Source organism: Dendrobates tinctorius, unplaced genomic scaffold, assembly GCF_039654945.1.
Source record: "Dendrobates tinctorius isolate UK_male_01 unplaced genomic scaffold, ASM3965494v1 ptg000007l, whole genome shotgun sequence".
In the NCBI taxonomy this organism is placed as follows: domain Eukaryota; kingdom Metazoa; phylum Chordata; class Amphibia; order Anura; family Dendrobatidae; genus Dendrobates; species Dendrobates tinctorius.
The window spans coordinates 25,467,252-25,495,116 of NW_027361675.1; the positions used below are offsets into that span (position 1 = coordinate 25,467,252).

At 44.3% G+C, this 27,865-nt stretch overlaps 1 protein-coding gene and 1 long non-coding RNA gene across 4 annotated transcripts; one reads left to right on the top strand and one right to left on the bottom strand.

The window, feature by feature from the left end:
* Positions 1-443: 443 nt before the first annotated feature.
* MTFR1L (mitochondrial fission regulator 1 like) lies at positions 444-15,058 on the top strand. Of its 3 annotated transcripts, none has more exons than XM_073572805.1 (6): positions 444-655; positions 6,782-6,886; positions 7,993-8,099; positions 8,722-8,930; positions 14,457-14,757; positions 14,863-15,058. In XM_073572805.1, the coding sequence occupies exons 1-6, from the start codon at positions 479-481 to the stop codon at positions 14,972-14,974; spliced, it is 1,011 nt and encodes a 336-aa protein (XP_073428906.1). In that variant the 5' UTR covers positions 444-478; the 3' UTR covers positions 14,975-15,058. The 3 variants fall into 3 exon arrangements, with proteins under 3 accessions (XP_073428906.1, XP_073428926.1, XP_073428916.1); XM_073572825.1 differs by lacking the exon at positions 444-655 and adding an exon at positions 662-892; XM_073572815.1 differs by lacking the exon at positions 444-655 and adding an exon at positions 5,070-5,144.
* Positions 8,665-27,865, bottom strand: LOC141086618 (uncharacterized). The gene is made up of 3 exons (XR_012231624.1): positions 25,556-27,865; positions 18,292-18,388; positions 8,665-8,800 (listed from the first exon to the last, which is right to left on the bottom strand). It is a non-coding gene; the product is annotated as an uncharacterized lncRNA (long non-coding RNA).

The following is a 27,865-nucleotide window of genomic DNA, read 5'->3' on the forward strand; positions in this document are numbered from 1 at the left end:
ATCACCGGGATCCATGGAAGCGTTCCAGAGTTATGACCTCATAAAGGTACAGTGGTCAGAATTGTAAAAATTGGCCCGGTCATGAACGTGCAAACCACCCTTGGGGCTTAAGGGGTTAATTCTCTACCTTTGATGCCTATTTTTTCTTTGCTATAGACATTTGAACATCCACTGTATCCATATATTGTTTTATGACCGGTTAATACAGGCACTGTGTATTGCATATTTTTCCATTGCCATTGTTCTTACTATTTTTGCACATTAATAAAAATATTTTGTATTATGCAACTACTTTTTTCCGGTTTTATGGGTACCCTTGGTGTTTTTTAGTGTGAAAGTAGCCTCAGAGTCACTGGTCTTGAATCCAGGCCAATTTAGTTTTCTTTTTTAAAACAAACTGCAGCAAGGGAGCAGGTGTGTGGAAAACCCCTTTAAGAGCAGAGTATAGTGTGTAGTTGCTGGGCTGTATCTATCAGGTATGATACCAGAGACACCCCACAGCTGCACCGGCCACATTTGCATTGCTGTCACTGCGAGCCCCGGGGGCCAGAAGATGACATCTTCCCGCTGCACGTCAGTCAGCTCTGTAGCTACAGCGCCCCCTCACACCAGTACGGTGCACGGAGGCGCGCACACTCCCGCACATGCGCACAAGGTAACTACTGCAGGAGCGCGCACGCAGACAGGGCACCGTTGTGTTTTCGAGGCCGGTATAACAGAGCCCAGTAGCGGTGCCTAGTCACACAGCCGGAAGGGCACGGCGTCCTCTGCACCAGACACGCGCCGCTATCTCCCCATGGCCTCCCGGGACGTGCCAGGTGATGGAGCCGAGGACTGCGCGACCCCCGAGAGCGTTGAGGGGCGGAGAAGTGGTCGGAGGAAGCGATCCAAGGTGAGGGATGGTGGTGGCATCCTCTCGTGACATCGGCTGGTCCGTCTGCAGCCTTATCACGACACAGCCACTCACTGCTACAGCGTCCTGGATGAGATGTGCCGCTATTGCGACAATATGTAAGGCTAGGTTCAGATTGCGTTACTGCAGTCTCTTCATCGCATGCGTAAAGCTTAAAGCGCAAGTTCTTTTTATGACCGCGTTATGCGATCCCGCTAGATGCTTCATCTGCGCTAGCAGTGACGGACCCTCGGATGCTGCAGCCCGCGTCCGAGGGTCCGTCACAGCATGACGGCATATCGCTAACGCTTGCCGATTATGACATGCGTTAGTGATGCGCTCGTCTATTGTAGTGTATGGGTGCGTTAATGCCGCTATGTAACGGATGCGTTAAACACCCCCCCTTAATGCAATGTGAACCCCAGCATAAGATAGCAAGCGGGAGCGTGGGATGCAGTGACGGGACGCAGGCAGAGCAAGGGTTAACAGGTTTATATACAGGGGAAATTACTCCACGCAGGGAGATAAAAGAATTAAACGGTGTTAAAGGACCAGTACAATAGCACTGACAACAGCGGGCGCTGCGTCTCCTGCTGGAGGTCGCTGTAGGCGTTGGTCCGTCTTCTGGTGACAGTGGTCGGTCTCCGGCACCTTCCACTGCCCCTTGCCATATATTTACGTGGCTAATTAAAGGCACAGGCCACAGTTCTGTAGGGGCCCAAGGTGGCTCCTCAACTATTTCCACTAGTGACGCCTGGTCAAAAATGTCAGGGCAACTCTCTATTGACCCAGTGAAGGCGCAAGTGTCAGTCTGCTATACGGTCTCTCTTGTGCAGCACATGTGCGGTACTCACGGTCACGTAGGGCACAGCACATGGTTCTCTGGCAGTCACTGGACACACACTGTATGTCCCGCTTTCCCTGGTCCCCGCTGAAGGCGGACACTGGTCTGCGTGGCACTGCTCTGTGTGCACGGCTCTGCACTCTCTGGCCCGCCTTCACACGGCTCTGCACAGCGGTCTCTGTCATCTGGTGCAGAACTGCCTGTCACTGCTCCGGAACTCTCTTGGAGGAAAGGCAGGGCGCGCCACTCACCGTTCTCTCAGCGCAGCCCTCTGCACTCCAGTCTGCTGGTGCCAGCAGCTGCGTGCTCTTTTCAGCTTCCCCCTACCCTCCTGTCACTCCAGGAAGCTCTGTCTCCCTCAAGCTTCCCCCAGACTGCAGGGGAAGCTCTGCCTCCCTAATCTTTCCTCCCAGGGAAAAAGGATGCAGCCTCTCAAGTTCCGGACCCAGCATGCAGGTACCTTTGGTCCGGTCCACCTCCCTACAACTACACAAGTCATTGTAGAAACCTGCAAGATTGTGAGATGGAGCAACCCCTCCAAAAACCACGACTACTGCCCTGCACACCTCACTGATGCATAGCTGTACCCCTGAATTGACAATCTCTGTCCCCATTTCAGTCATTTTATCAGCTAGCCTTGGCCACCCTAATCCGTAGGCGCTTGCCTTGGGCACCTTTAGGCCATCCTGGTGCAAACATTTGATGTGATTGATGAATATGGTCTGCTGCCTAAGCCTGGCTCTTATCTAAGGGGGAAATTTATCAAGGCCCTTGTGCCAGTTAAGGCCCTTTTACATTTAGCGATGCACCAGCGATCCGACCCAGTCAGGATCGCTGGTGCATCGCTAAATGATCGCTAGTGAGCTTTCACACAGAAAGATCTCACAGCGATGCAGCAGCGACACAGCGCACGATACTCCCCTTTCACACACAGCGATGAAGACGTCCTCCCGCCCGCGTCCAGCGTCGCTCATCTCACACAGCAGGAAGCCGACAACGAGAAATGGAGCCACCCGATCTCGCGCGATCAGCGATAACCAGCGGGGGAGCTTGTCGGAGGTAAGTATCACACATAGCGATATCGCTAGCAATATTGCTATAACGTCACAAAATCGGTGACGTTTTAGCGATATTGCTAGCGATATCGCTATGTGTAAAACCCCCTTTAGTGATGAGCGAGTATACTCGTTGCTTGGGTTTTCCTGAGCATGCTCTGGTGATCTCCGGGTATTTTGGTGTGCACGGAGATTTAGTTTTCGTCGCCTCAGCTGCATGATTTGCGACTGCTAGACAGCCTGAATACATGTGGAGATTCCCTAACAAACAGGCATTCCTCACATGTATTCATCCTGTCCAGCAGTCACAAATCATGCAGCTGCGTCGACACAAACTAAATCTCTGAGCACTCCAAAATACTCGGAGGTCACCCGAGCAACTAGTATACTCGCTCATCACTAGTGCCAGCTCTTGGAATAAATAGTAGAAATTGTTGCAGTTTTGCTCAAAAATGTTCTACTTTTTTGTGCTTTTAAAAGAAAAAAAGGTGGGTGGAAAAGATAACATAGTGAGCTGAGCAAGACAGTTACAGGAGTTGCCTACTTTTGGGAACAATTATTATTATTTCTTTTTATTCAGGCTGCACATTATTATTGTAAATTGGCTACATTAAAAAAAGTTGCAGCATTTTCTTTCCATACCCTCTGTGTTGTACTGTTTATTGCCGGCTGCAGAATGAGTTAATTAAAAATCCATCAGCGAGCTGATTCTGACAGTCTTACCTGAGAGTATATATATATACGGTATATGTATGTTTTATGTTTCTTTCTGAGCTCCTCTCAGCTGACTTATGACCACAGAACACACCAAGCATGATTCTACAGGGGACACGGCTTTTTAAAGCAAAATTTTCAATGAATACCCAATTTCAAAAATAATTTTTACGTGCATATATGTAAAAAGAATGAACAACCCTTTAAATCGTTACTTTTTAACAAGGTTGAAAAAAAGTGTCCATTCTAATCGCTTTAATCTAAAGAGGCGCCAAATTTATTACTGTATGTATGCACTTACATTATATAGTGCCACTAATTCTGCAGCGCTTTACAGACATTATCATTTGTCCCTATTGCGGCTCACAATCGCAATTCCCTTTGGAATGTGGGAGGAACCCGGAGGAAACCCACACAAACATGGGGAGAACATATAAACTCCTTGCAGTTGTTGTCCTTGGAGGGATTTGAACCCAAGACCCCAGTGCTGAAAAGCAACAGTGCCAACCTCTAAGCCACTTTTGTGCAACACTTTGATACATTTCATGCAAATAATGGCAAACCAGCCACAAATAAAATTCTCTTCCTGAATCTCCCACCAAATGTTGCAATTTTTTCCCCCCACTGTGCAATGTGCCCTAAAAGGCTCAGTTTAGTGTCTGGCGGCCTCAGTCGGGATGTCCTCTGTGTGTTTCTCTGTCTCATGAGCCATAAATATACCTGCACACACCCTAATCTAGCCGGTATTTAGGTTAGGTGACATTGTTTGCCTCTTACACTTTTTGGCTACTTTCAGCGAGTCTGGAGAGAGACAGACGTAGCAGGTAAGAACGCACTTTAAGGCCATGCACAGTGTTTGCTCAGTATCTGTAAGCCAAAACCAGGAGAGGAACAATCAGAGGAAAAGTATAATAGAAACACGTCACCACTTCTGGATTTATCACCCACTCCTGGTTGTGGCTTACAAATACTGAGGTAAAATACTGATAGTGTGATCGTGGCCTTAGAGTTTTGCCTGTTCTTGAGGCCGTGTGGCCAAAACATTAGCCACCTACAGAGGGTGAATGGCCACACAATCAATTGCAGCAGTTGACCGTCATGGTGGGCGAAGTTTCATCCGCTTGAGGCTGGACACAATCTGACCATATCCTAAGTGGGAGGGTTAATAATCTAAATAAGCCAGGTAAGCTGAACGCTCTTATATCTGGCGGCACCTTCTTCTATACCAGATTTTTCTGCCATTAATTCATGACTGAAGAAAGCATGCGCATGCCAAGTTCTTCAAAATAAAAAAAACTATAGGAGAGAAAAAGCGCAAAATAGTGTCTTATCCGACAACGTGGGATCTCCTGAAGAAGTCACTTATAGACTTCGAAACGCGTTGAATAAAACCACCATTCTTTTTCTCCAAATACGTCTGGATCCTCATTCGTACAGCCGCGCAGGCAATATCCACAAAATTCTTTTGTAAAGTTCTTCAAAATGCTGTTCATCATTCATGAATTATAGGCAGTCAAAAATGCGGTTTAATTTTTTTTTTTTTTTTTTTTTTTTTTTTTTAGTGAAAAAAAGTCATAAAATGTCAACAGGCAAACACGTAAAGAGAAACTTCACACATATAAGATCACCTGTCCTGAGAGTAAGTGGGGATCTTACAGATAGCTTGATTTATCACCTAACTGTAAAACGGTTGTTACTGAAGAGTATGATGACATGTATCGGGCACTATAGGGTGCAGGCTATCCTAGTCCATCTGACAAACGATAGGCCTGTCCGGGCTGTAGTCGCTCATGTTATGAGTAGAGATGAGCAAATTTGCTCGGGTTCCCTCTTATTCGGCAAGCTATAGCGCTTACCAAATAAGCTGCAGAGGGAACCCGGCTTCCTGGATCGCCCCGGGTGATCATCTCTGCTGCTGGATGTGTCGCGGCTGAGTCACAGCACATACATGGAGAACCCAACAAACAGGCTCTCCATGCACTTCAGACTTAGCCTGCTTTCCTCACAAAACCGGACAGCCGAGTACTTATGCACGTAGGACGTAGTAATTCTCTTCCTCTAGGTCAGTGCTACGAAGTTCTAAACTGGCTCTGGCACAATGCAGACAAGGACTGTGCATTGTGGGCGCCATGGTGCATAACCCACCCGGAGGGCTGGTTATGAAATAGTCCTACATAGTCTCATTACTCCACTTAAGAGATGGTCAGTAAAAGAACCAAGGGCGATGACCTGTGTAAAAGGGCATTAAATGAGTTTACCAATGATAGGTGAATACTTGGTGACCGCTGGGACCTGTGCTGATCAGCAGAGCCGGGAACTTTTATCCCTGTTAGGGCTCATGTAGGCGACTATAATTTTTTTTTTTTTTATCTGAGTGTGATCCGACTTAAACATCGGATTGCACTCAGACCGATGTTGTTCTATGTGGCGGTGCACATGTCCCCCCCCCCCCCCCCATTCCTCCCACCAGCCCCTCAGTCTGCTCGAGGAAATAGTCACAGCATGCACAATTTGTTTGGATCGCACCATGCAAGTCAATAAGTCCATGGAGAAAATCGGACCACACTTTGCCTTTCTAGCAATCCTATGAGCTGCTTGCACTGAAATTGTGCTTGGTCTTCCAGACCTTATCTTGACCTCCACTGTTTTTTAACTGTCACTTCCTAATTACATTTTGAACGGAGAGCAACTTTTGCTATCTTCTGATAGCCTTCTGCTTTGTGGCCCTTCACCATTTTCATTTTCAGAGGGCTAGGTAGCTGCTTAGAAGAACCCATGGCTGCTGTGTTTTGTTTTTTTTTTGTTTTTTTTTGTGAATGGTTAGAAAGCTGGGAAATTTGCATCACCTGACCTTTCCTAACTAGGGTAGTGAACAAGCCATAACCCTAACAGGCTAAGGTCTGAAACCTTCATCAAAGTTATCTGAGCATGCAAAAGTTTGGGCACCCTTGGAGACTTGCATCATTTTTTTAATTTTTTTCCATTTTAAAAATTACAAACTATTTTAGGCAAAAGAAAAGGAAATTTGTCATCTTTAACGTTAGCCTTTTAGAGATCATTTCATCAACTTGCTTAACTGTTTACAATAACAGTAATTTTGACTTACATGCTACTGTAAGTTATTACCTGTCATGTACAGTATGTACTGTATGTATGTGGTAACTTTTCACTGGCGAACTCCTTTAATAATTGGGAGGAATTTATATATTTTGATAATGTTTTGACTGTTGATCTTGATCATCTTGTGGCTTTCAGATGTTTTTATCTTTATTTCAGACTATCCCAGTGTGGGAAAACAAGCCATGTGGTTCGTCTCGTAGCCTAGTAAGGAAAATCGGATCTCACCTGCCTCTGAAGCCATGTACGAGAGCACACTTTGAGGTATTGTTGGATTGTGTCTGTTGGTATTTTTCATGCATATAAGAAAGAAAACACAGAAATTTCCAGGTAACGTATATACTTGTGTATAAGCCAAGTTTCTCAGCACATATTTTTTTTTTTTTGTGCTGAAAATGCCCCCCTCGGCTTGTACACGAGTCATTGTCCCAGAAGCCGACGGGGGAGTGGGAGCGGCGGAGCTATGATCACAGGAGCTGGTGGATTCGACTGTAACTGTGCCCACTGCTAAAGAGAAATGAATATTAACTGCGCTGGCAATGAATATTCATTTATCTTCCAGTGCGCACAGTTGCAGCCGTCGGCTTCCAGCAACTGTGTGGGGGAAACTACTTACCTTCCCTGCGTGCCCTTGCAGCATCTTGTTCCGGCTTCCAGCAGCTCCTGCGGCCGGCCGATCAGAGCCATGCATACCAGGACAAGGGATGAGGAGCCATGCATACCAGAGTAGGGATGAGGGAACAATGCATACCCGGCTTATACTCGAGTCAATACATTTTCCCAGTTTTTCGTGGAAAAATTAAATACCTCGGCTTATACTCGGGTCAACTTATACACGAGTATATCCCAGTCCATAAATGAGAATGTTTGGCTCGCAAAATGTACCAGAGTAGGACATGTCTGTTTAATTTATTTTTTATTTTTTTTTTAGGATAAATGGACTGTATTTAAAAAAAAAAAAAAAAAAAAAAAAATCAGACTTGTCAGTTGCCCTGAAAAGTGTAATGTTACCCAACTTCTGTCTGAGTAGAAAAAATGACAGCACATTGATGACGAACAGTAACATCTGAATAAGCCCTTAAAGGATTTTTTTTTTTTTCTTTGTAGAAGATGGAATTACAAACAGACGTGTTCTTCCTAAGATGCAAAAAGTAGACCAAGTCCACTGTAAACTTTGTAATGAGTAGATATTGGGCTGCAGAAAATGTGCTCCGGAACTACTGTACCCAATCTTTGTCTTCACCACATTCCGCATTCCTTTTGTTCTGCCACCTAAAACCAAAATATCCTATTCCTTACTATATGGTCTTCTGTAATGTTTTTCTAGCAAAAGTCTTCTTTTTAGTAACTTCTTTGTTTTTCTCTTGCAGGCGCTCCCTGGTTCTGACGTGTATTTCACTGACGCACCAATGGTGCCCACCCTAGCTGACATTAAGTGGATAGCTGCAGACGATGATGAAACATATGCAAGAGTTAGGTATTAGCTTTCCATGGCTCAGTTTTATTTAACTTTTCTTTAAAAGCAGCATGTCACTAGTTTAGGTACCTTGGTCATGGCAACCCATAATATTGGGAAATCGCACCTTGGTTTGGCTTGATCTAAGGGCTTGAATGTCCAGTAGCTTTGGTAGGGGTTAACTATATCTTCAGGTAAAGCTATTGAGCACATTGCACACTTTGGGTTTGTGTAGTGGAAGCATTGGTGGTCCCACTCTACCATGCATACACATTTATTGACGTACTGTACATCTTCCCAGGCTTATTTCACTGGTCCTTCTGCAGACGTTGAGCCAGCAAACAGTCTTATTTCGTCTTTTTCAGCAGTTTTTTTTGTAATTGTGTACATTTCAAGATTCCATTAATTCATTAGTTATCCTCCCATTTGCTAGTATTATTCTCGTATTGCTTTTAGGTTCCCTCCTTCCGCACGTAATGTTTATCTATTGCTTACATTTAGATGAGTGATGAGGCTTTCTAATAAATGATGTATGACCCAATGATAAAATGACTGTCTATAGCTTTCACAGCGTTGGCTGGTTTCTGGAATCGGAGGTCTTCTTCAGTTATATGTTACATATTTTGATTGGCTTCTCTCTTAGGAGCGACACAAGGCCACTGAAGCATAAGTGGAGGCCGAGTCCTCTATTAGTGATGCAAAGAAATTCATCTGTTCCCAATCTGAAGATAAAAGAAGAAAAAATGTTTTGTTTAAAGAAACCAGGCATGTCCTTAAACAGGTCCACGGACTTACAAGATGAACTAAGTCTCCTCAGAAGCCAGATTGCTAGAATAGTTGCTACAGACACAGGTATACTATAGCTAGCAATAGATTAAGCTTTTGTGCTTAAATAATCCTTTCCTTTAAGGCATTGATGCATGTTATCAGCTGTCCACATGAGAATGGTAGGCTCCAAAGCCCCATTCTCTCATTCTGTGGGGATTCCGACAGGGTGACCACCTCATCTATCAGCAAATTTCCTATGAACAGGAAATTTGTGACCTTTGTGGAGCCCCTTTAATTTTTCCTTCTCTACCCAACTAATTCTTTAGTTTTCTCTGCTCTATGTAGTAACAGGAAGTCCCTTGTCCCTGCATTTATGCTTCCCCTCTTCAACTCCTGACTTTTGCAGTGACTCACGCAGGGAAAATTGACCTCCTGTTTCTACATAGCACTTAGGCTAGGGTCACATTGCGTTTTGGCAGTCCGTTAGATGGACTGCGTTATAACGCGGTGTAACGCAGTATGTTAACGCTGCCATTGACCCCCATTATCGGGCGCATCGCGACGCATGCCGTAAAGCGGCATGCGTTCGCGATGAGCCGTCATTCAGTGACGGAGCCTCGGACGCGGGCTGCAGCGTCTGAGGCTCCGTCACCGCTAGCACAGATGAATCATCTGTGCTAGCGGGTATAGCATAATGCGATAGCGTTATGCAATACCTTTTAACCAGCCCGTCAACGCTATGCGTTGAACGGGCTGGTTAAACGCAATGTGAACCTAGCCTTAGAAGGATTCAGGTAGTCAGTTTTTAATTACGTGATGTCATAGACCTAAAAGAAAACCAGCATTATGTGGGTAGAAAGGCAAAATGAGCAATTGTAAGTACACAGTGCTATTTATTATGATGATTTCAATATATTAAGATAAGTTTCAATGGGAGTGCTTCATTAACCGTTTGGGTTTTGTTTTTGGGATGAGTTTTGTCAGTTGCATCCTTTTGGAGTACATATAACCTAGAAGTAGACTTCTATCCTTTTATTGGAAACATTATAATTAAAACAGCAAATCGGCAACTTTTTTGCAGTAGTGTCCAAGCCCAATTTTTCAAATGTCACGTTCTGAATGTTTCAACATATGTCAGTGATTGAGACTGTTTGTTTGGGTTTTTTTCATTCCACTTTGTGCATTGCTGGTGGTAAATCTGGGTTGAAATGTTTTTACCTTTTGTTTTATTAAAAAAAAAAAAAAAAAAAGTCTATTTTATCAATATTTGCACTTTGAATGTTTATATCCTTAAAGGGACTCTGCTACCACAGAATGACTGTTCAAAGCAAGTATAGGCGCGCGGTGCTTCATGGCGGAGCCAATTTAAATGCACCCTCTCACATACTTGTTTTCCATATATCTCTGGCCTTCTCTGGCTCTATGATGCCAGAGCTGTCAATCAAATAAGGGGGTGGAGGTTGAGGAAAACGAGCAGATAGGAAGATGTATTTAAATTGGCTATTTAAGGCTATTTATGGCTTAAATTGGTATTTAAGATGTATTTAAATGAAACACTGAGCGGCGGGCCTTAGTTTGAACAGTCATTCTTTGCTTGTATCTATTGATCTAAATTTCCTGTTAACAGTCCTTTTATTACTTTGGATACAAACAGATCTTTTAGAAATTATTTCTAAAAGTCTATTTATAATAAGTAAATGAACCCTTTGAGTAGTGCATTGGTGAGTCGACTAGTCTGGGGAAACTTAGCATGTTATGATGCCCCTGTATACTGTATGTGATAACAAAAGCCAGTGCTTTTCAACTCCTGTTGTTGCTGCATTGGGCTCTGATGTTGCCCTTTCTAAGCCGCTCCCCAGTTAGTGTCCTAGAGAGTCCTTAATTTTTTTTTTTTTTTTTTTGTGGACAGTACCGCAGGCTGCGGTAGCTCGCGCAGAGAGGTAATTGAACAGTGGGATAATGGTATTAAAGTTATCTACATAGAGGTGATCGCTTTGATCCAGCAGTGGGTGCACCAAATCCCACACAATTTTCCCACTCACTCCTTGCATAGGTGGGCATTTAAGGGGGGGTTGAATCCAGGTGTCCTTCCCTTCATAAACTCTAAACCTCCTTCTGGAGTGCCAAATATCAGGGCCTTAACCACTACCTCCTGGAACTGAAGGTACGACGTATCGGTGTGGCGTGCACATCATGACGGCAGGAAAGCGTTGAGCATTGCCATTTGGACGATGTGAACTGCCAGCTTTTTGTACCACACCTTGGCCTTCCTCAAAGCATTGTACGGTTGGAGTTGATCGGAGAAATCAAGGCCCCCCCATGTTTTTATTGTACCCCAGTACACAGGTCGGTTTGCTACAGTGCAGAGGGCACTGCCATCACTGTGCATGGTGGTCAAGAGAAGGACATCCCTCTTGTCTTTGTACTTGACCACCAGCAGGTGGTCGCTACATTGGGCTCTGCTCTCACTTTTTCTGAGCATCTGCCCATGTAGCGTTTTTTGGAGGCCTCTTTGATTTTTCCAGACAGTACCCCGTGCAGAGAGGGATTTGTAGTGTGGGATGCTGGTATAAAAATTCAGTGTAGAGGTGATAACCTTTATCCAGCAGAGGGTGCACCAAATCCCACACAATTTTCCCACTCCCAGGAAAGGAGGACACTCAGGGGGTTCAATCCTGGTGTCCTTCCCTTCGTAAACTCTAAACCTGTAGGTGTACCCTGAGGTACTCTCACACAGTTTGTAGAGCTTAATTCTGTACCTGGCCCTCTTACTGGGCAGGTTTTGCTGGAATTTGAGCCTCTCCTTGAAAGGTATTAGGGACTCCTCCACGCAGATGTCCCTTTGGCAGTTGTACACCTTATCAAATTAATTGCTGAAGTGATCAATGACCGGCTGAACTTTGAAAAGTCGATTTAAAGTTGGGGTCAACCCGGGGATGCAAAAATTTGTGGATAGCCTCAAATCGTTTACGGGTCATGAACACTCCAATATTGACGAAGCTCTGGATGAAACATCATGCAAGGAATTTGTATGTTCTCCCCATGTTTGTGTGGGTTCCCTCTGGGTACTCCGATTTCCTCCCACACTCCAAAGACATACTGATAGGGAATTTAGATTTTGAGCCCCATTGGGGACAGCGATGATAATGTGTGCAAACTGTAAAGCGCTGCGGAATATGTTGGCGCTATATAAAGAGATTCTCATTTTCTACTGCATATATGGGAGTCCAGTTTGATAATGAAGTGGGGTTTGGGGCCAAAAATTGTTGGGTGTACAAATTTGTTTTGGCCACCACGAGGTTACAAAATGCATACAGAAAATTATTTTCAAAAAGTCTATTTCTGTGAGGCCAGTGGTGTCAAATTTGATTCCTGTTTACGCCACAAAATCAGGAATCTGTGGCTCCTAATCTTTAGGGGGTGAGGTCCATACGGGGTCACGAATGGTAAGTGCTGACTATGAGGTTCGGTATCACCTGAGAAGGAAAAAGAAAGGAAGGTGGCATCCTCCTCTATCCGTGTCGAAGGCAAGGAAGTCATATGCCTCCTTGGCTGACTACCGTGATTGGGGGGTGTGTGTGTGTGTGTGTGTGTGTGTGTGTGTGTGTGTGTAAAATAGCCAAACTTTTATTCAGATGTGTGGTTTTTGTGTATAAACTCTTTCTTTTTTTTTTTTTTTAATTAGGCTATGTGCACATGGTGCGGATTCTGCTGCGGATCCACAGCGTTTCAGGCTCTGCGGGTTCGCAGCAGATTTAGCTGCATTGTACAGTACCATTGTTTTCAATGGTAAACTGAAAAACGCTGTGCACATGCTACGGAATTTTCCATGCGGATTTGCTGCGGGTTCAAATCCGCAGCATGTCAGTTTTTTGTGCGGATTCTGCTGCGGTTTCACACCTTCTCCATTGTAGAGGTGTGAAACCGCAGGGCTAATTCACAGGTAAACCGCAGGTCTTTTGACCTGCGGATTTTCCCAAATCCGCAGGGACAAAGCCGCAGCACCTAAAACTACGTGTGCACATAGCCTTAGAATATAAGAAAAAGAAAAAATAGACAAGATGAATCTAGAAGGAAAAAATAAAAGTAAAATAAAGAAACGTAAAAACCGCCCTCAACTAACTGACAATAATCCTTACTCTTCAGTAAAAAAAATTCTGTAGTATGCACTGATTGTCCCTAATCTGGCCCTATCAACTAATCTAAAGAAACTTTTTTTTTTATTTTTTTTTTTTTTTTCGCAAAAAAAAAAAACTACTACCGGATGTTGGTCAGTGATGTGCATCACTGATAAGTGCTCGACAGCTGTAGGACAGATGTAGTGCAAACAGGGAGAAAAAATGGACTGGGAAAAATTCCTGGCCGAAAGCAAGCACAAACGCTGATCAGTGATGTGCGTCACTGGCTAATGCTCTGCAGCTGCAGGATACACGAAAAAAACGAGCGATCAAGTACTGATTAGCGCTCTGTTTCAGAAGTGGGGGTGGGGAAAGGATAATTGAGATTAGTAAAAAGCAGAGGACAGGAACAGAAGTGATGGCGCAGGCTTCAAAAAGTCTCTGGCATAACAAAGCCAAGCAGATCTGCAGCAGAACGACAGAGTGACTGGTCTGCAAGCTGCATTGAGCAGGTGCAGAGCAGTCACTGTGAGTTCAAATCACGTCTTCGTCCAATTGCTCCTATCAGTTCTGGGGCCAGTGATGCTGTTGTTAACACCAATCATAGGTTGGAAGTAGGTATCTTCCTGTGGCAACGAGTACAGGTGCCCTGCTGTCAGAATCAGCAGGCACCTTAATACAATCACTGTGCCTCCTTGTCATGGTGTCATATTATCACCAGGGCATATCCATACGGGAACGGTCAGGGAACCCCTTCTCAGCCATGACGTGTGGATACTGCCAAGGTCGTGAAGGGGTTTATAGTCCCCTTAGGAAACTTGATGCTGCGATTGCCTTATCGCGTGTGCTATAATCGTAGAAATCACAGTCTGCTATGAACGCTAGCCACAAGCTGACGTTCACAGGAGTATCACAATGACCGGTGTGGGGATTTTCTGCAGGCAAGGATAACCCATCGACACCCCAAAATCACGTGACTGGGATGCCGATGGGCAGCCGAAATGATGCACTTCCTGCTCCACCTGCGGCTGTTAAAGGCAGCTGACGTCTGGTGTGGTAAAAGATGTGGGCTCAGCATTGGAGCCCGCATCAGTCAGGGACACGACCTATGATGTAAATATACATCATAAGTTGTGAGGGGGTTAATTATCTCTTATTTCCTTTAACCTCTTTTTGTAAGTCGAAGATTAAGTGCCTGAGAATGATACAAGGTGTTTTTAAGTTATAATGTAGATTTTAGGATATGTGTATCATATGATTTTTGTATCTACGCATACAGTACATGGCAGGTTGGTAAAGTGTTATTGTTTTTTTGCTGTAGAGTTATTTTTCACTGCTAGTGTTACCTACATGGATATTGCAGTGTGCAGGCTCAATTGATACATGTGAGTCCTACTATAATGTGATACATAATTTCCAGACTGATGCACTACAATACTATAGCAGCTTAATGTTGGGACCTAACATTTTATTTATACCCTTATTCTTTCAGCTTCTCCAGGGTCAACAGATTCTTTAACAGCAAACGTGGACACGAATACCTCCTTTCCAGACTTCGGGCCTTCTTTCCAGTCGACGTCATTTGTAATCAGTGACATTACAGAAGAGGATGAGTTGGATGTGTCTGAATACTCCACTGCTTCTTTAATGGAATCTTCCTTCAGCCACCAGAAACAACTGGAGGCCAGCATGTCTGATGACGAAGATTCGCTCTGCCTCTCAAAGTCCAACAGTTTTGCCGATATGATGGGCATACTGAAGGATATCCACAAGATGAAAGTGAACAGAGATTGGTAATGTGAATTTGCTGCTGTATTCCTCCTCATCGTGTCTCAGTATAGTATTGCCGCTGTACAGTTTTTGTGTGTATAATTTGAGCTGTTTTTTTTCCTCCCTAGGTCTAATCGAAACCAGGGTTTACATAAAGAAGAGGATCCTATAAATCTTATTTCAGAGGTCTTGAGACAAAAGTTTGCACTAGGTGATCAAGATGAAAAAAAGAACATTTAAATAAGTCCATTAAATTATTTTCATGTCGTAGATTTCTGTAAAGGTCACTTATTTTGTTATAAATGGACATGAGAGTTCAGCACACCTTTTTTCAGGTTTTTTTTTTTTTTTTTTTTTTTTTTCCACTCCTGCCATAGTTCACCACTTAGGTAAAAAGGGCTTCATCACCAATACGGTAAAGGCCCGTTCCTAAATCTGCATGGAAACTGATGCGGTGCGAATCTTAAATCTGCAGCAGGTGTATTCTTTGTGCCAATTCCCTATGAATTTCACACTTTAGAACACCTAGAGTGAATTCTGAAGCAAAATTCATAGCAAACAAAACTCTGCTGTAGATCTATTGCAGTGTCCAAAACAGAATTTTTCCATCATGTGTGAACGTAAGTTTCTTGACATGGCTATCGTTCTATAGAATGCATAGATTGTTACACTAGAACTGAATCCTATTCACCCCTTACCAATATGTGATGTCATGGTATGTGCTATGCCAGATCCCCATGTATGAAGCCAGGTTCAGGAGCTGTTACATAGCCGACATGTGCCTGTAACAGCAGTGACCGGAGCTTGCTCAGATTGCTGCTGTTTAACGATTTAGATGCTGTTTTCCATCACTGATGGCTGTATGTTAATGTTGTGAGAGCCAGTGCCCCAGCTCCCATCTGCCTCCTGAAACCAAATCGCAGGATGTGGATTGGTTGTCGTGGCAAACGAGGGGTCTGCTGAAGGCTCTCTTCACCACTATTTTTTAGTCCTCCTGTGAAGCCCGTCCATAGGCTGGGCTTTATAGATCATTATCTCTATATACTGAAATAGTTTTGTATTGCAATATAGGACAAGCTAGCCGATATGTGCAGGTTGAAGTCCCCAAAGGGGACTAAAAAGTTTACAAAAAAAAAATACAAAATTTGAATCGTCTCCCTTTTTTCACCATTATGAATTATAAAAAAAAATGTAGTAACCGTGTCCATAAAAGTTTGATCTAGCAAAATATAAGTAAATGACCATATAGTAAAGAAAGAGGGGAAAAAAAATAACCATAAACCTCCAGAATTGTGTTTTTTCCTGTCCACATACCTCTCTACAAAAGCTACCAAAATCTTGTATGTACCCCAAAATAAAATCAGCTTGTGAGGGCTTCCATCTTGCAAGACAACACCGATCCATCAAAGAGAAAATAAAACACTAATAGGTCTCAGATAATATCATAGAAAAAACCTCGGCACACAGTATAGTATGAATCCAATATTTATTCTTCCTGAAAAATACGTATCATGGGACCCAGATAATACAGATAAAAAAAAATCAACGTTTCGGCTATTCAGCCTTTCTCAAGATTTTATCTGCATAAGCAAAGGTCCATGTATCTCACGATTAAGAATCCCTCCACATTCAATTCATATAGGTGATCAGTGAAAAAAATCCTTCACCAAAGTGTTCGTCCTAGAGGCATAACGGCAAGCGCAACTCACATTGGCGCTTGCCGTTATGCCTCTAGGACGAACACTTTGTTGAAGGATTTTCTTCACTGATCACCTATATGAATTGAATGTGGAGGGATTCTTAATCGTGAGATACATGGACCTTTGCTTATGCAGATAAAATCTTGAGAAAGGCTGAATAGCCGAAACGTTGATTTTTTTTTTTTTTTTTTTTTGTCTGTATTATCTGGGTCCCATGATACGTATTTTTCAGGAAGAATAAATATTGGATTCATACTATACTGTGTGCCGAGGTTTTTTCTATAATATGTTCTAATTTTTCCTCTGAGCACCAGATTGGAGCAGTGAGCACCGCGTCACCTTCTAATATAGGTCTCAAATAATGACACATTGATACAAAGCAATTTTTTTCCCCACCAAGTAAATAATAAAGAAAAAAAAAAACTATACATGATTGGTATGTCTGTAATCGCACTGATCTGGATTATCGTGTAGCCCGGTTATCTTTATCGCACAACGAAGTCTGTGAAAGCAGAACCCAAAAAGCAAAGACAGATTTTCCATTACTTCTAAGCACTCGGAATTGTTTTGTTCCGTTTTTCAGTGAATGATGTCGTTCAAAACTATAACTTGTCCAAAGAAATACAAGTCCTTATACGGCCACATTGAAATGGGAGCGCAAAAACGAAAAAAACGATTAACCTGTTGAGTAATTTTTCTCCAGGTATTTCTCACCTTTGGGGGTTTCATCTTTCTACAGATATTTGCTGCGTTATATAGGAAATAATGTAATCGAAAATGAGATCAAAATTGCTCCTTCAAAGAAAGAGGCATAGCATCTGCTATAGATGGTCACAATTAATTGTGATTTTAGATTTTTATAATGGGTCAGGGTGGCACAAGTGACTGCAGAATTTCACCGATTCATAGACTTGCTGTACTATTACATATAGTGGCTGCATCAGTCTGCCTGTTATCTGCTCCTATCGCTATAACCTCACCCATTTCTGCCATTGACTAGTGGGCAGTACTTGTGAGGGAGGAAACTGTTACATGCTCTTGTAGAACAGCATGCACAGGAACTCTGCTGTTATAATTGGGTGATGCGCCCCCTGCAGTGTTGTTGTAGTAACATGTTACATCTTTTTGGAAATTTTGAGTGTATTTCTTAGTTTAATGATCTAGGTATGTAATCAAGAGACAGATTGTCTTCTTTCTTCTAGGTTGTATTCTGGTTTTGGTTTGGGGGCCCCATACATAAACGATAATTTGTCATCTCATTCATCTTCCCCCATACATAGAAGCGCTCTACGAGAGAGGTGCAGCCAAACAGTCCAATATGGAAAATGACCAATGTTGATCATCTGCCGCGGGAGGGCCCCATACACATGAGACAATTGGCTGCTTTGGATGATATTAATTAGTGTACAGACCTTGTTTGCGCTTATTTCATCCATTCTGCATATATTCATCTTTAGATTTGACTATTAGGGATTAGATGATTATCTGAGATGAACAATGTTGGATTTTTTTTATTCAGTTTTATTACTTGACTGAAATTTATAGTATGAGCGTGCGCTATGCATCAGCTGTTCGTAGTCATCACTTATCATGCCTGCAGATGATATTTCTATAAAGGGAGTTGTGCCATCATCTTATACATCTATTTAAAGGGGTTGTCCAGCCTTGGGATTCAATTCTCAAGTCGCTTTGTGACTACAGACTTGTGAGTCATCACGGCACGCACGCACAGCCGTCGATTTTCATCCTGCTGCATTCTGACTGGACGTGTCTGGCCTCGCCGAATTCACTTGTATTGAGCGAGGCTGCGCACATCTAGTCAGCACGTGACCCTATGTATGCAAATAAATCACTTACTTGCAGTCACATGTCTGCCCGGGCCTGGAGAATCCTGATAGAGCGCGCTGTGAGGATTCGCAAGTCTGCAGTCACATGAACCCAAGCCTGGACAACCCTTTTAAGAAGAAAATTATATTATTGACTTTTTTAGATGGCTGAAAGAACACAGTAAATTTGTTGTGGTCATCACACACAGCAGTGACATTAGATTCCTCCGTTCCCAGGCGGCTCAGTATATACTATGCCAGCCGAGACTGAGAATTACCGTTTACTTTTACAGTTGAGTGCAGCAATAGTGGCCGGAGAGAGAATAAAGATTTGCTGAGCATGCTCTGCCACCTAGAGACCGCTACATACATGGAATGAGGAGATGGGCAATATTACTAATTCTATAGGGTATCAACAGCACTTATAAATTCCAGCCATGTAAAAGTTCAAAAGGACCGATCAATTGTTATCTGGGGGTGAGATTTACAACACATATGACAGCGTCAACATTGTCATGTTCAGATAATTATCCAATGTCTATGGTCAAATTTAAAGATTAATATATTCAATATTTTTAATAGAAGTAAATAGAAAAAATTATACATGATGGTGGCAAAACCCCATTAACAAAATCCTACATCCACCAATCTTTGCCTGTATGTTGCAGAATGGTTGTAGGGGTGTGCTTAAAATTGGAGTGCACGCTGACCAATGTTATTCAGTAAGGCTGTGCAGACGGACTGTGTGAAATAACTCAAGTGTCCATGTAAGGGTCTGTGCACACGGTGCGGTTTCTACTGCGGATCCGCACTGGATTTGCCGCTGCGGATCTGCAGCAGAACTGCAGGTGATGTACAGTACCATTATAGCCTATGTAAAAAAAAAAAAAAACCTCTATGCACATGCTGCGGATTTTTCTGCGCGTTTTTTTGCGCGGGAAAAAAAAAGCAGCATGTGACTTCTTTTGTGCGGTTTTGCTGCAGTTTTCCACCTGCTACATTCTACAACTCTGCAGGTGTAAAACCGCACAAAACATGCAGTAAAACCGCAAAAAAAAGTAAGAAATCCGCAGGAAAAATGCAGGTCATTTGACCTGCGGATTTAGTAAAATCCGCACGGAAAAATCTGCGGGAGGATCCGCACCATCTGCGCATAACCATAAAGAAAAATCGCAGCATACACTAGTTTCGTCCATATTTTGAATAAGACTTGCCTATTCAAGTCTATAGTTATGCATAAAAAAATCAGACCCCATACAGATCATCTGTATCTATAGCTTCCAATTTTTACGGATAAATTGCAGTTAAGATCATAAACTAATTGATCGTTTTGTTTTAAATGGCCATTTTATAAAAATGGATTAAAATAGTCCCTTTTTTTTCACATGCTCATATGAACGTTGCCTCTGATGGATTTTTGCTTAATGGCAAAAAATAATAAATTTAAGAGGTAAGGAAAATTTGCCTTTTGATTTTGCAGCTCAGTTCCATTCAGGTGAATGGAGTAAGTTACCATGTGAAACGCAGCCCGTGGAGAAGAGGGGCTTCTGCTTCTGAAAGCGCCTTTTTCTGGTCTAACACAGTATTCAATATAAAGTACGAAATTGTGCAGTTTGCCTCATTTAAAGGGAATCTGTCACCAGGTTTGTCCCATATTAGAGACCACCACCTTTCAGCCCTCATATACAGCATTCTAATGTGCTGTATATAAGACAAGAAAAAGACCTTTATAATACTCGCCTATAGGGCAGTTGGGTCTGATGAGCATCGCTATCTTGGTCCAGTACCTCCCTTCTTTCAATACCGTCCTCCTGTGCTTTGTGTGGATGATGCATCCCTACGTCATCCACACAGTATTCCCGGCATCGTGCTCCTGTGCACGAGTACTTCTCTGCCCCAATTAGGGCCAAGCAAAGTACTGCGTTGCACATGTGGCGGAATGTGGAAGAGCCCCGGCTTTCGCATGCTCAATACAATACTGTACTATGCCCTAGTCGGGACAGCAGTACGCCAGTGCTGGAGCGCGTTGCCAGGGAACACTGTGGATGACATAGGGATGCATCATCCACACGAAAGGGACAGCAGTACGCCAGTGCAGGAGCGCGTTGCCAGGGAACACTGTGGATGACATAGGGATGCATCATCCACGCGAAGCACAGAAGGAGAGGAGGCGATGGACCAAGACCGCGACGCCCATCATAAGTGAATATTATAAATGGTGTTTTTCTTGTCTTGCAGTCCGGATTGGGGGCATATACACAGCATATTAGAATTCTGTATATCATGGCTGAAAGGTGGTGGTCTTATCTCACTTGGGACAAACCTGCTGACAGGTTCCCTTTAAGATAATTTTTAATGATCTTGAAGTTATTTTTATTTTTACATCTTAACACACCAAAATCTGTAATGGCATTTAAAGAAATGTATTGTAATAGCAAGATTAAAAAGCAAAATGCTGAGCCAGGCAGGTGCGCCGTACCCAGGAGTACATGCTGATTTCTCTGTGGTTTCTGGAAGTGATACATTTGAATCAACCGTTAAAGAAGAATTGCAGTTTTTCATACAGGTTGTACTTGTTTCTGTTTTGTGCATGCATTTATTTTTTTTTTTCATTACTTGCACCTCTATTAAATAGGGATTAAAAACAGTGGGTATTCTCAGAAAATGCCTTTTTATGCCAGTAATGAGTATCCTCTTATCGAGTGTGTCTTTTAATACATGCAATGATGGGAGTAGCGTGAATTGCAAATAAGTAAGCTGCTACTTGCCCATCCACCATGGCTTTTATGTAGGCTGCTTATTTGCTGCAATTACTGGACTATCTACTGTATAACATAAAAGTATACTTTGAAATAAACTTTTAAAATCCAGCAGCCTTTGAGTGATGTGACTTAATAATTTTGTAAAAGTTATTTGTCCGCTTTAGGGAATATTCATATGATGTAATTGTGCTGCATCTATTTTCTCCTTCGCCTCATTGGGGGATACAGATACTGTGGGTGTATGCTTCTGCCGCTAGGAAGCTGACACCAAGTGAAAAAAAGGTTAGCTCCTCCTCCGCCGTATACACCCTCGCCCCTATTGTGGGCGGAAATCAGTTTTTTGCTTAGTGTCCATGGAGGCACACGTCTGGCTTTTTCTCCAGACTTTTTTCGTCTTTTTCCATGAAGATGTGACAGGGGCAATGGATCCTACTGAAAGGGTCCGATTTCCCCAAACCAACAACGGGCGAGCACAAGCGAGTGTCCCTCCACGTATCCTCTCCCGCGTCATGGGACACAATGCCGGACTTAGCTCTGACCACCCCTAGGTATTGAAACCATGGGCTGTATAGAAGCGCAAGACTAGTCTGTGCAGCCCCCCACTGCTCCACCAATGCTTAGACTGCGGTGCTGCAAGGTGACGGACGGTCCCTCTCCTCACCCCCTGAAGGGGTTAGATGGAGCTAGGGTGCCTGCACCATTCTATTTTATCAAGGCCCCCTCACATACCTGCGCTTAGGCTGAAGAGGATCATCGGTGAGGAGAGGGTCTGGGAGGGCTCCTGCGAAGATCTCAGGGCTGGAGCCCCCAGCCGGCGGAAGCCACCGGCCATGCAAGGCTGAGAGTGGCTGGATCCGTCAGGCGGCGCCGTGCAGTTAGTGGCACCATGCTTTTTGTGTACCGTGTGCCCCCCCGGTCGGGCAGGGAGCTAGGCTGCGGCCGGAAGTCTCGCCCCTGGAGGCGCGTGTCACTTCCGGCGGCCCGCCCTGTACTGGGCGGTGGCGAAGAAATTTAGGCCCCGGCTTCGGAGTGCGGCTAGGCCGCAGAACGGAAGCACCGCCCCTAGAGCGGTTTTACATGCTGCCTCACTCCCACAGCTAGTGGCGCGCAATTTTGAAGGAAGCAGCCAGGACGGGGGGGCGCAGGACTGGGGTAAGTGCTGCGCTACAGGGGAAACGAGGTGCTACCTCCCCTCCCCGGCAGCGGACAGATACAGCATGTCCGAAAAGGCAAAGACGCACACGTTCTTTTACGCTGCATGCATCTTGTCGGGCTGCGTTTCCGCGGGCGCAGAGCAAGCGATTATGTGAAGCCTGCGAATCCAAAAGCGCCCAGGAGCCCTTCCCTGCGACCGTGACCAATGTGTCAAATCCCCGGAGTTGGCCCAATCACTGTCACAGTCCATGGCGTTGCTTACGAGAGCAATAGAGTCCCTTCAAGCCCCAGATAGGGGCAGGGACAATGGCTCGCCGGCCTTACAGGGAATCTCCACCTCACAAAAGCCTCCGGCCTGCAGGGGCCGCTCTCACTCCAGGCAGACCCGGAGGAAACGAATCCACACGGTGTCGCCCAGCCCATCCAGTGCCTTGGCATCCGTAAGCTCTGCTTCTCGCTCCCCGTCACCAGAGGTTGTTAGCGAGCAGACCTCAGATTGTGACTCAGATGAGCCCCTTGACCTGGACACTCCAGGGTCATGTGAAACAGTGGACAGCCTCATAGAAGCCGTCAATCAGACCCTGGGGATTGATGATCCAACAGCGGCTACGGGGCATAAAGTGGCATAAAGTCCCTAGTGTTTCCTCGATTTAAGGATCTCACGTATCGCCTTATAGAGAGATTAGCTCGCTCAGTATATGAGGCGGCAGGGTCAGCACTCGCTCCCTCGTTCGCAGCAACTTGGGTAGCCAAGGCTATGATATCATGGTCAGAAACATTAAGGTCGCGCAGGAGCAGGATCTACCTGCAGAGATTTTGGAGGTCGCAGGTCAGATGGCGATGGCCGGAGACTATATAATCAATGCGTCTTTGGATGCGGCCAATTGCTCGGCACTTGCTGCCACTAATGCAATTTCAATCAGAAGAGCCCTATGGTTAAGGACATGGTGAGCCGATTCTTCTTCTAAGAAGTCCTTGACTTCCCTGCATTATGAGTGCGGCCGCCTATTTGGGGAGAAGTTGGATCAACTTATCTCCGACTCCACAGGAGGAAAGAGCGGGTTTCTCCCTCAACAAAGGGTTTAACCGCTTTTTCGTCACCCGTTTCAGGCACGTTTTCGGGCCTTTCGCAACACCGGGTGGACTACAGCAGCCAATTCCGCCACCTCAGGCCGCCCCAACCAGGATAGGGACCGGCAGGTCTCATACAGAGCCAACCCATTGGGGAGATTGCTTACTCAGCAGCCCAGATCGAGGGGATCCAGATCCCAAAGATCGTCAGCCAAATGACACTAGGCCTTTACCAGACGACACCAGCAAGGTGGGGGGCTGCCTATTCTAGTTTTTCCACGTCTGGGCCAATGTCGCTCACGACGCATTAGTTTATTAAGTGGTGCAGAAAATGGTGTCATTATTTTAGATTCCAATCAGGGCTATAGACTCTATAGTCTATAACTGAAACCTCCGACTCACTTTCCCTGACTCCGACTCTACAGCACTGGTCACTACTAAGCATGTGCATAAAATGCAGCACAGATTCATTTCAACTAAAAGCCCAGATCCTTAGATCAGGAACAGAACAGACATTTAATATAGGACATTCTATAACTTTCACAAATTACTGTGAAAAAATATTCAGCACATCCTGCACTGAACTACTGTACCCAAGTTATATATTTTAGGAGTTGGAGTTAGTCCATTTTATTCTGACATTGACTCCACAACACTGATACCAATAAGTGAATTTTATTTTAGAACAAGTATAATTAGTGTGGCCAGCAGGTGGCAGCATCACTCAGCTGTTAGAGACAAATACAGAAGTCTTTTCCATGCAAGGGGAACACTTGTATGCAAATTACCTCCCAGAGAGAAAAAGGACTCATCTCTAAGTATAGCACCACCTGTTGGAAGCAGCAATCCTTCAAGTCACAATTAACCCTTAAACAAATCTAGTAATAGGACTTGGAATAAAAGCGAAGTCAGAATTTCAATTTGCAGAGAACGGTGTTTTGGGCTATTGGCTCTCGTCAGTGCAAAGTATGAGAACTGATTTGGCTAGGTGATAGGCTCTGGACTGAGGTACAAAGAGAAAGGTTTCTCCTTGTGGAGAGTGACATCCAAGGGCTAGCTTGTCAAAGCAAGGAGGCTTATTCGCCGTGCAATGCTCCCCTGGGAAGTTTAATATGCAAATTGCCTCTTCAGAGAGAAAGAGGACTTGAACTATGTAGCGCCACCTGTTGGACCACAGTCCAGAGCCTCTCACCTAGCCAATTCAGTTCTTATACTTTTCACTGATGAGGGCCAATAGCCCGAAACACCTTGTCTGCAAATTGAGATTCTGATTTGGCTTTTATCCTAAGTCATATTACAAGACTCGTTAAAGGGTTGATTGTGACTTGTAGGATCGCTGCTTGTGATATAAATAAATGGGTGTGCCAAGCACTGTTATTTGTTGTTCTGATGTTCTAGGAGGAAAAAAACATTTAAAAATGATCTTGATTAAAGCGTTCCTACCTTAGGCATTAACGGCATATCCAGAGAACATTCCATATAATGTGGGTACAGCCATGGGCAGCCACACTCCTCTCCAGAACAGGGTCCCCCAGAGACCTGTATTGCTTTGTTGGAGAACTGCTTGTGTCAGGTGGAGATTGAATTTAGAGATGACCATGTATCCACCTGGTTTCTTGGAATTAACAACAAAAGCCAGCCATAATTCCTGTGGATATGCCATAAATGTCTAAGGTAGCAATACCAATTTAAATATATAATGCCTTTATGTATGCTGATTTTATGCAGGATTATGCCTCTCCATGATGACAAAGAACAAAGAATCTTGCATTCATGTCATCTTCTCCCCTGCACATTTCCTTTTGCACTGTTTGTGGGTCACCAAAAAGAGGCTATTTAGGGGTAGTTTGGTGCACACCATAGAGTAACTAGAATACAGTGGCCCTTAAGTGTTAGTGTTTTCCCACTCATGTATGTTGGAAATAATGCAGAAGTATAAAGATGCCACTTTAACATTTGTACCCACAGGGAGGCATTGAGCTTGATAGTTACCAGATCTTACATGAGGCTGTATTTAATTCTAGGCAAAACGGTGGGATGCCATACGTGATGCTTAGGACAAAAGAGGGGGAGAAGCCAGCGCTGCTTGTGGTCAGAACGTAATACATAAAGTGTGAAAACACACATTGGTTTCTATCTGTATTCAAAAATGAGACATTTAGCAAAAAATTGATCAATTGTTTGAGCTACCCCGCCACGTCAAGGCAGTCTCGTATGGGGAGTCCTACTCTACGTTTTTTATGTTCGCTGTGCCATTGCGGCCTCCTAAATGTATAAAAGCAAGACCTCATTACATGCACACTGTACCTCAAGCATTTCAAAATCGTTCCTATGGCACCAGAGGACAAGCGCAGATAAAGGTTAGCCAGGTCCATGCAGACATTTCAGGTCCAACCTCCACACTGCCTGACCAGCACCACAGATAAAGGAAGATCCAGGCCCAGATACAGGTGCGTAATCAAATAAAGCCTAGGGCAGGGCAGGGCCGCTGTTAATGTGAACAGCAGCCTAGATCAATCACTAAGAAAACAGAAAGAATAGCGTACATGACCCAGCGCGCACGGCTACAGTGGTGGTCAGCCACAAAACCAATATCAAGAAAAAAGAGGGGGAGAAGCCAGCGCTGCTTGTGGTCAGAACGTAATACATAAAGTGTGAAAACACACATTGGTTTCTATCTGTATTCAAAAATGAGACATTTAGCAAAAAATTGATCAATTGTTTGAGCTACCCCGCCACGTCAAGGCAGTCTCGTATGGGGAGTCCTACTCTACGTTTTTTATGTTCGCTGTGCCATTGCGGCCTCCTAAATGTATAAAAGCAAGACCTCATTACATGCACACTGTACCTCAAGCATTTCAAAATCGTTCCTATGGCACCAGAGGACAAGCGCAGATAAAGGTTAGCCAGGTCCATGCAGACATTTCAGGTCCAACCTCCACACTGCCTGACCAGCACCACAGATAAAGGAAGATCCAGGCCCAGATACAGGTGCGTAATCAAATAAAGCCTAGGGCAGGGCAGGGCCGCTGTTAATGTGAACAGCAGCCTAGATCAATCACTAAGAAAACAGAAAGAATAGCGTACATGACCCAGCGCGCACGGCTACAGTGGTGGTCAGCCACAAAACCAATATCAAGAAAAAAGAGGGGGAGAAGCCAGCGCTGCTTGTGGTCAGAACGTAATACATAAAGTGTGAAAACACACATTGGTTTCTATCTGTATTCAAAAATGAGACATTTAGCAAAAAATTGATCAATTGTTTGAGCTACCCCGCCACGTCAAGGCAGTCTCGTATGGGGAGTCCTACTCTACGTTTTTTATGTTCGCTGTGCCATTGCGGCCTCCTAAATGTATAAAAGCAAGACCTCATTACATGCACACTGTACCTCAAGCATTTCAAAATCGTTCCTATGGCACCAGAGGACAAGCGCAGATAAAGGTTAGCCAGGTCCATGCAGACATTTCAGGTCCAACCTCCACACTGCCTGACCAGCACCACAGATAAAGGAAGATCCAGGCCCAGATACAGGTGCGTAATCAAATAAAGCCTAGGGCAGGGCAGGGCCGCTGTTAATGTGAACAGCAGCCTAGATCAATCACTAAGAAAACAGAAAGAATAGCGTACATGACCCAGCGCGCACGGCTACAGTGGTGGTCAGCCACAAAACCAATATCAAGAAAAAAGAGGGGGAGAAGCCAGCGCTGCTTGTGGTCAGAACGTAATACATAAAGTGTGAAAACACACATTGGTTTCTATCTGTATTCAAAAATGAGACATTTAGCAAAAAATTGATCAATTGTTTGAGCTACCCCGCCACGTCAAGGCAGTCTCGTATGGGGAGTCCTACTCTACGTTTTTTATGTTCGCTGTGCCATTGCGGCCTCCTAAATGTATAAAAGCAAGACCTCATTACATGCACACTGTACCTCAAGCATTTCAAAATCGTTCCTATGGCACCAGAGGACAAGCGCAGATAAAGGTTAGCCAGGTCCATGCAGACATTTCAGGTCCAACCTCCACACTGCCTGACCAGCACCACAGATAAAGGAAGATCCAGGCCCAGATACAGGTGCGTAATCAAATAAAGCCTAGGGCAGGGCAGGGCCGCTGTTAATGTGAACAGCAGCCTAGATCAATCACTAAGAAAACAGAAAGAATAGCGTACATGACCCAGCGCGCACGGCTACAGTGGTGGTCAGCCACAAAACCAATATCAAGAAAAAAGAGGGGGAGAAGCCAGCGCTGCTTGTGGTCAGAACGTAATACATAAAGTGTGAAAACACACATTGGTTTCTATCTGTATTCAAAAATGAGACATTTAGCAAAAAATTGATCAATTGTTTGAGCTAACCCGCCACGTCAAGGCAGTCTCGTATGGGGAGTCCTACTCTACGTTTTTTATGTTCGCTGTGCCATTGCGGCCTCCTAAATGTATAAAAGCAAGACCTCATTACATGCACACTGTACCTCAAGCATTTCAAAATCGTTCCTATGGCACCAGAGGACAAGCGCAGATAAAGGTTAGCCAGGTCCATGCAGACATTTCAGGTCCAACCTCCACACTGCCTGACCAGCACCACAGATAAAGGAAGATCCAGGCCCAGATACAGGTG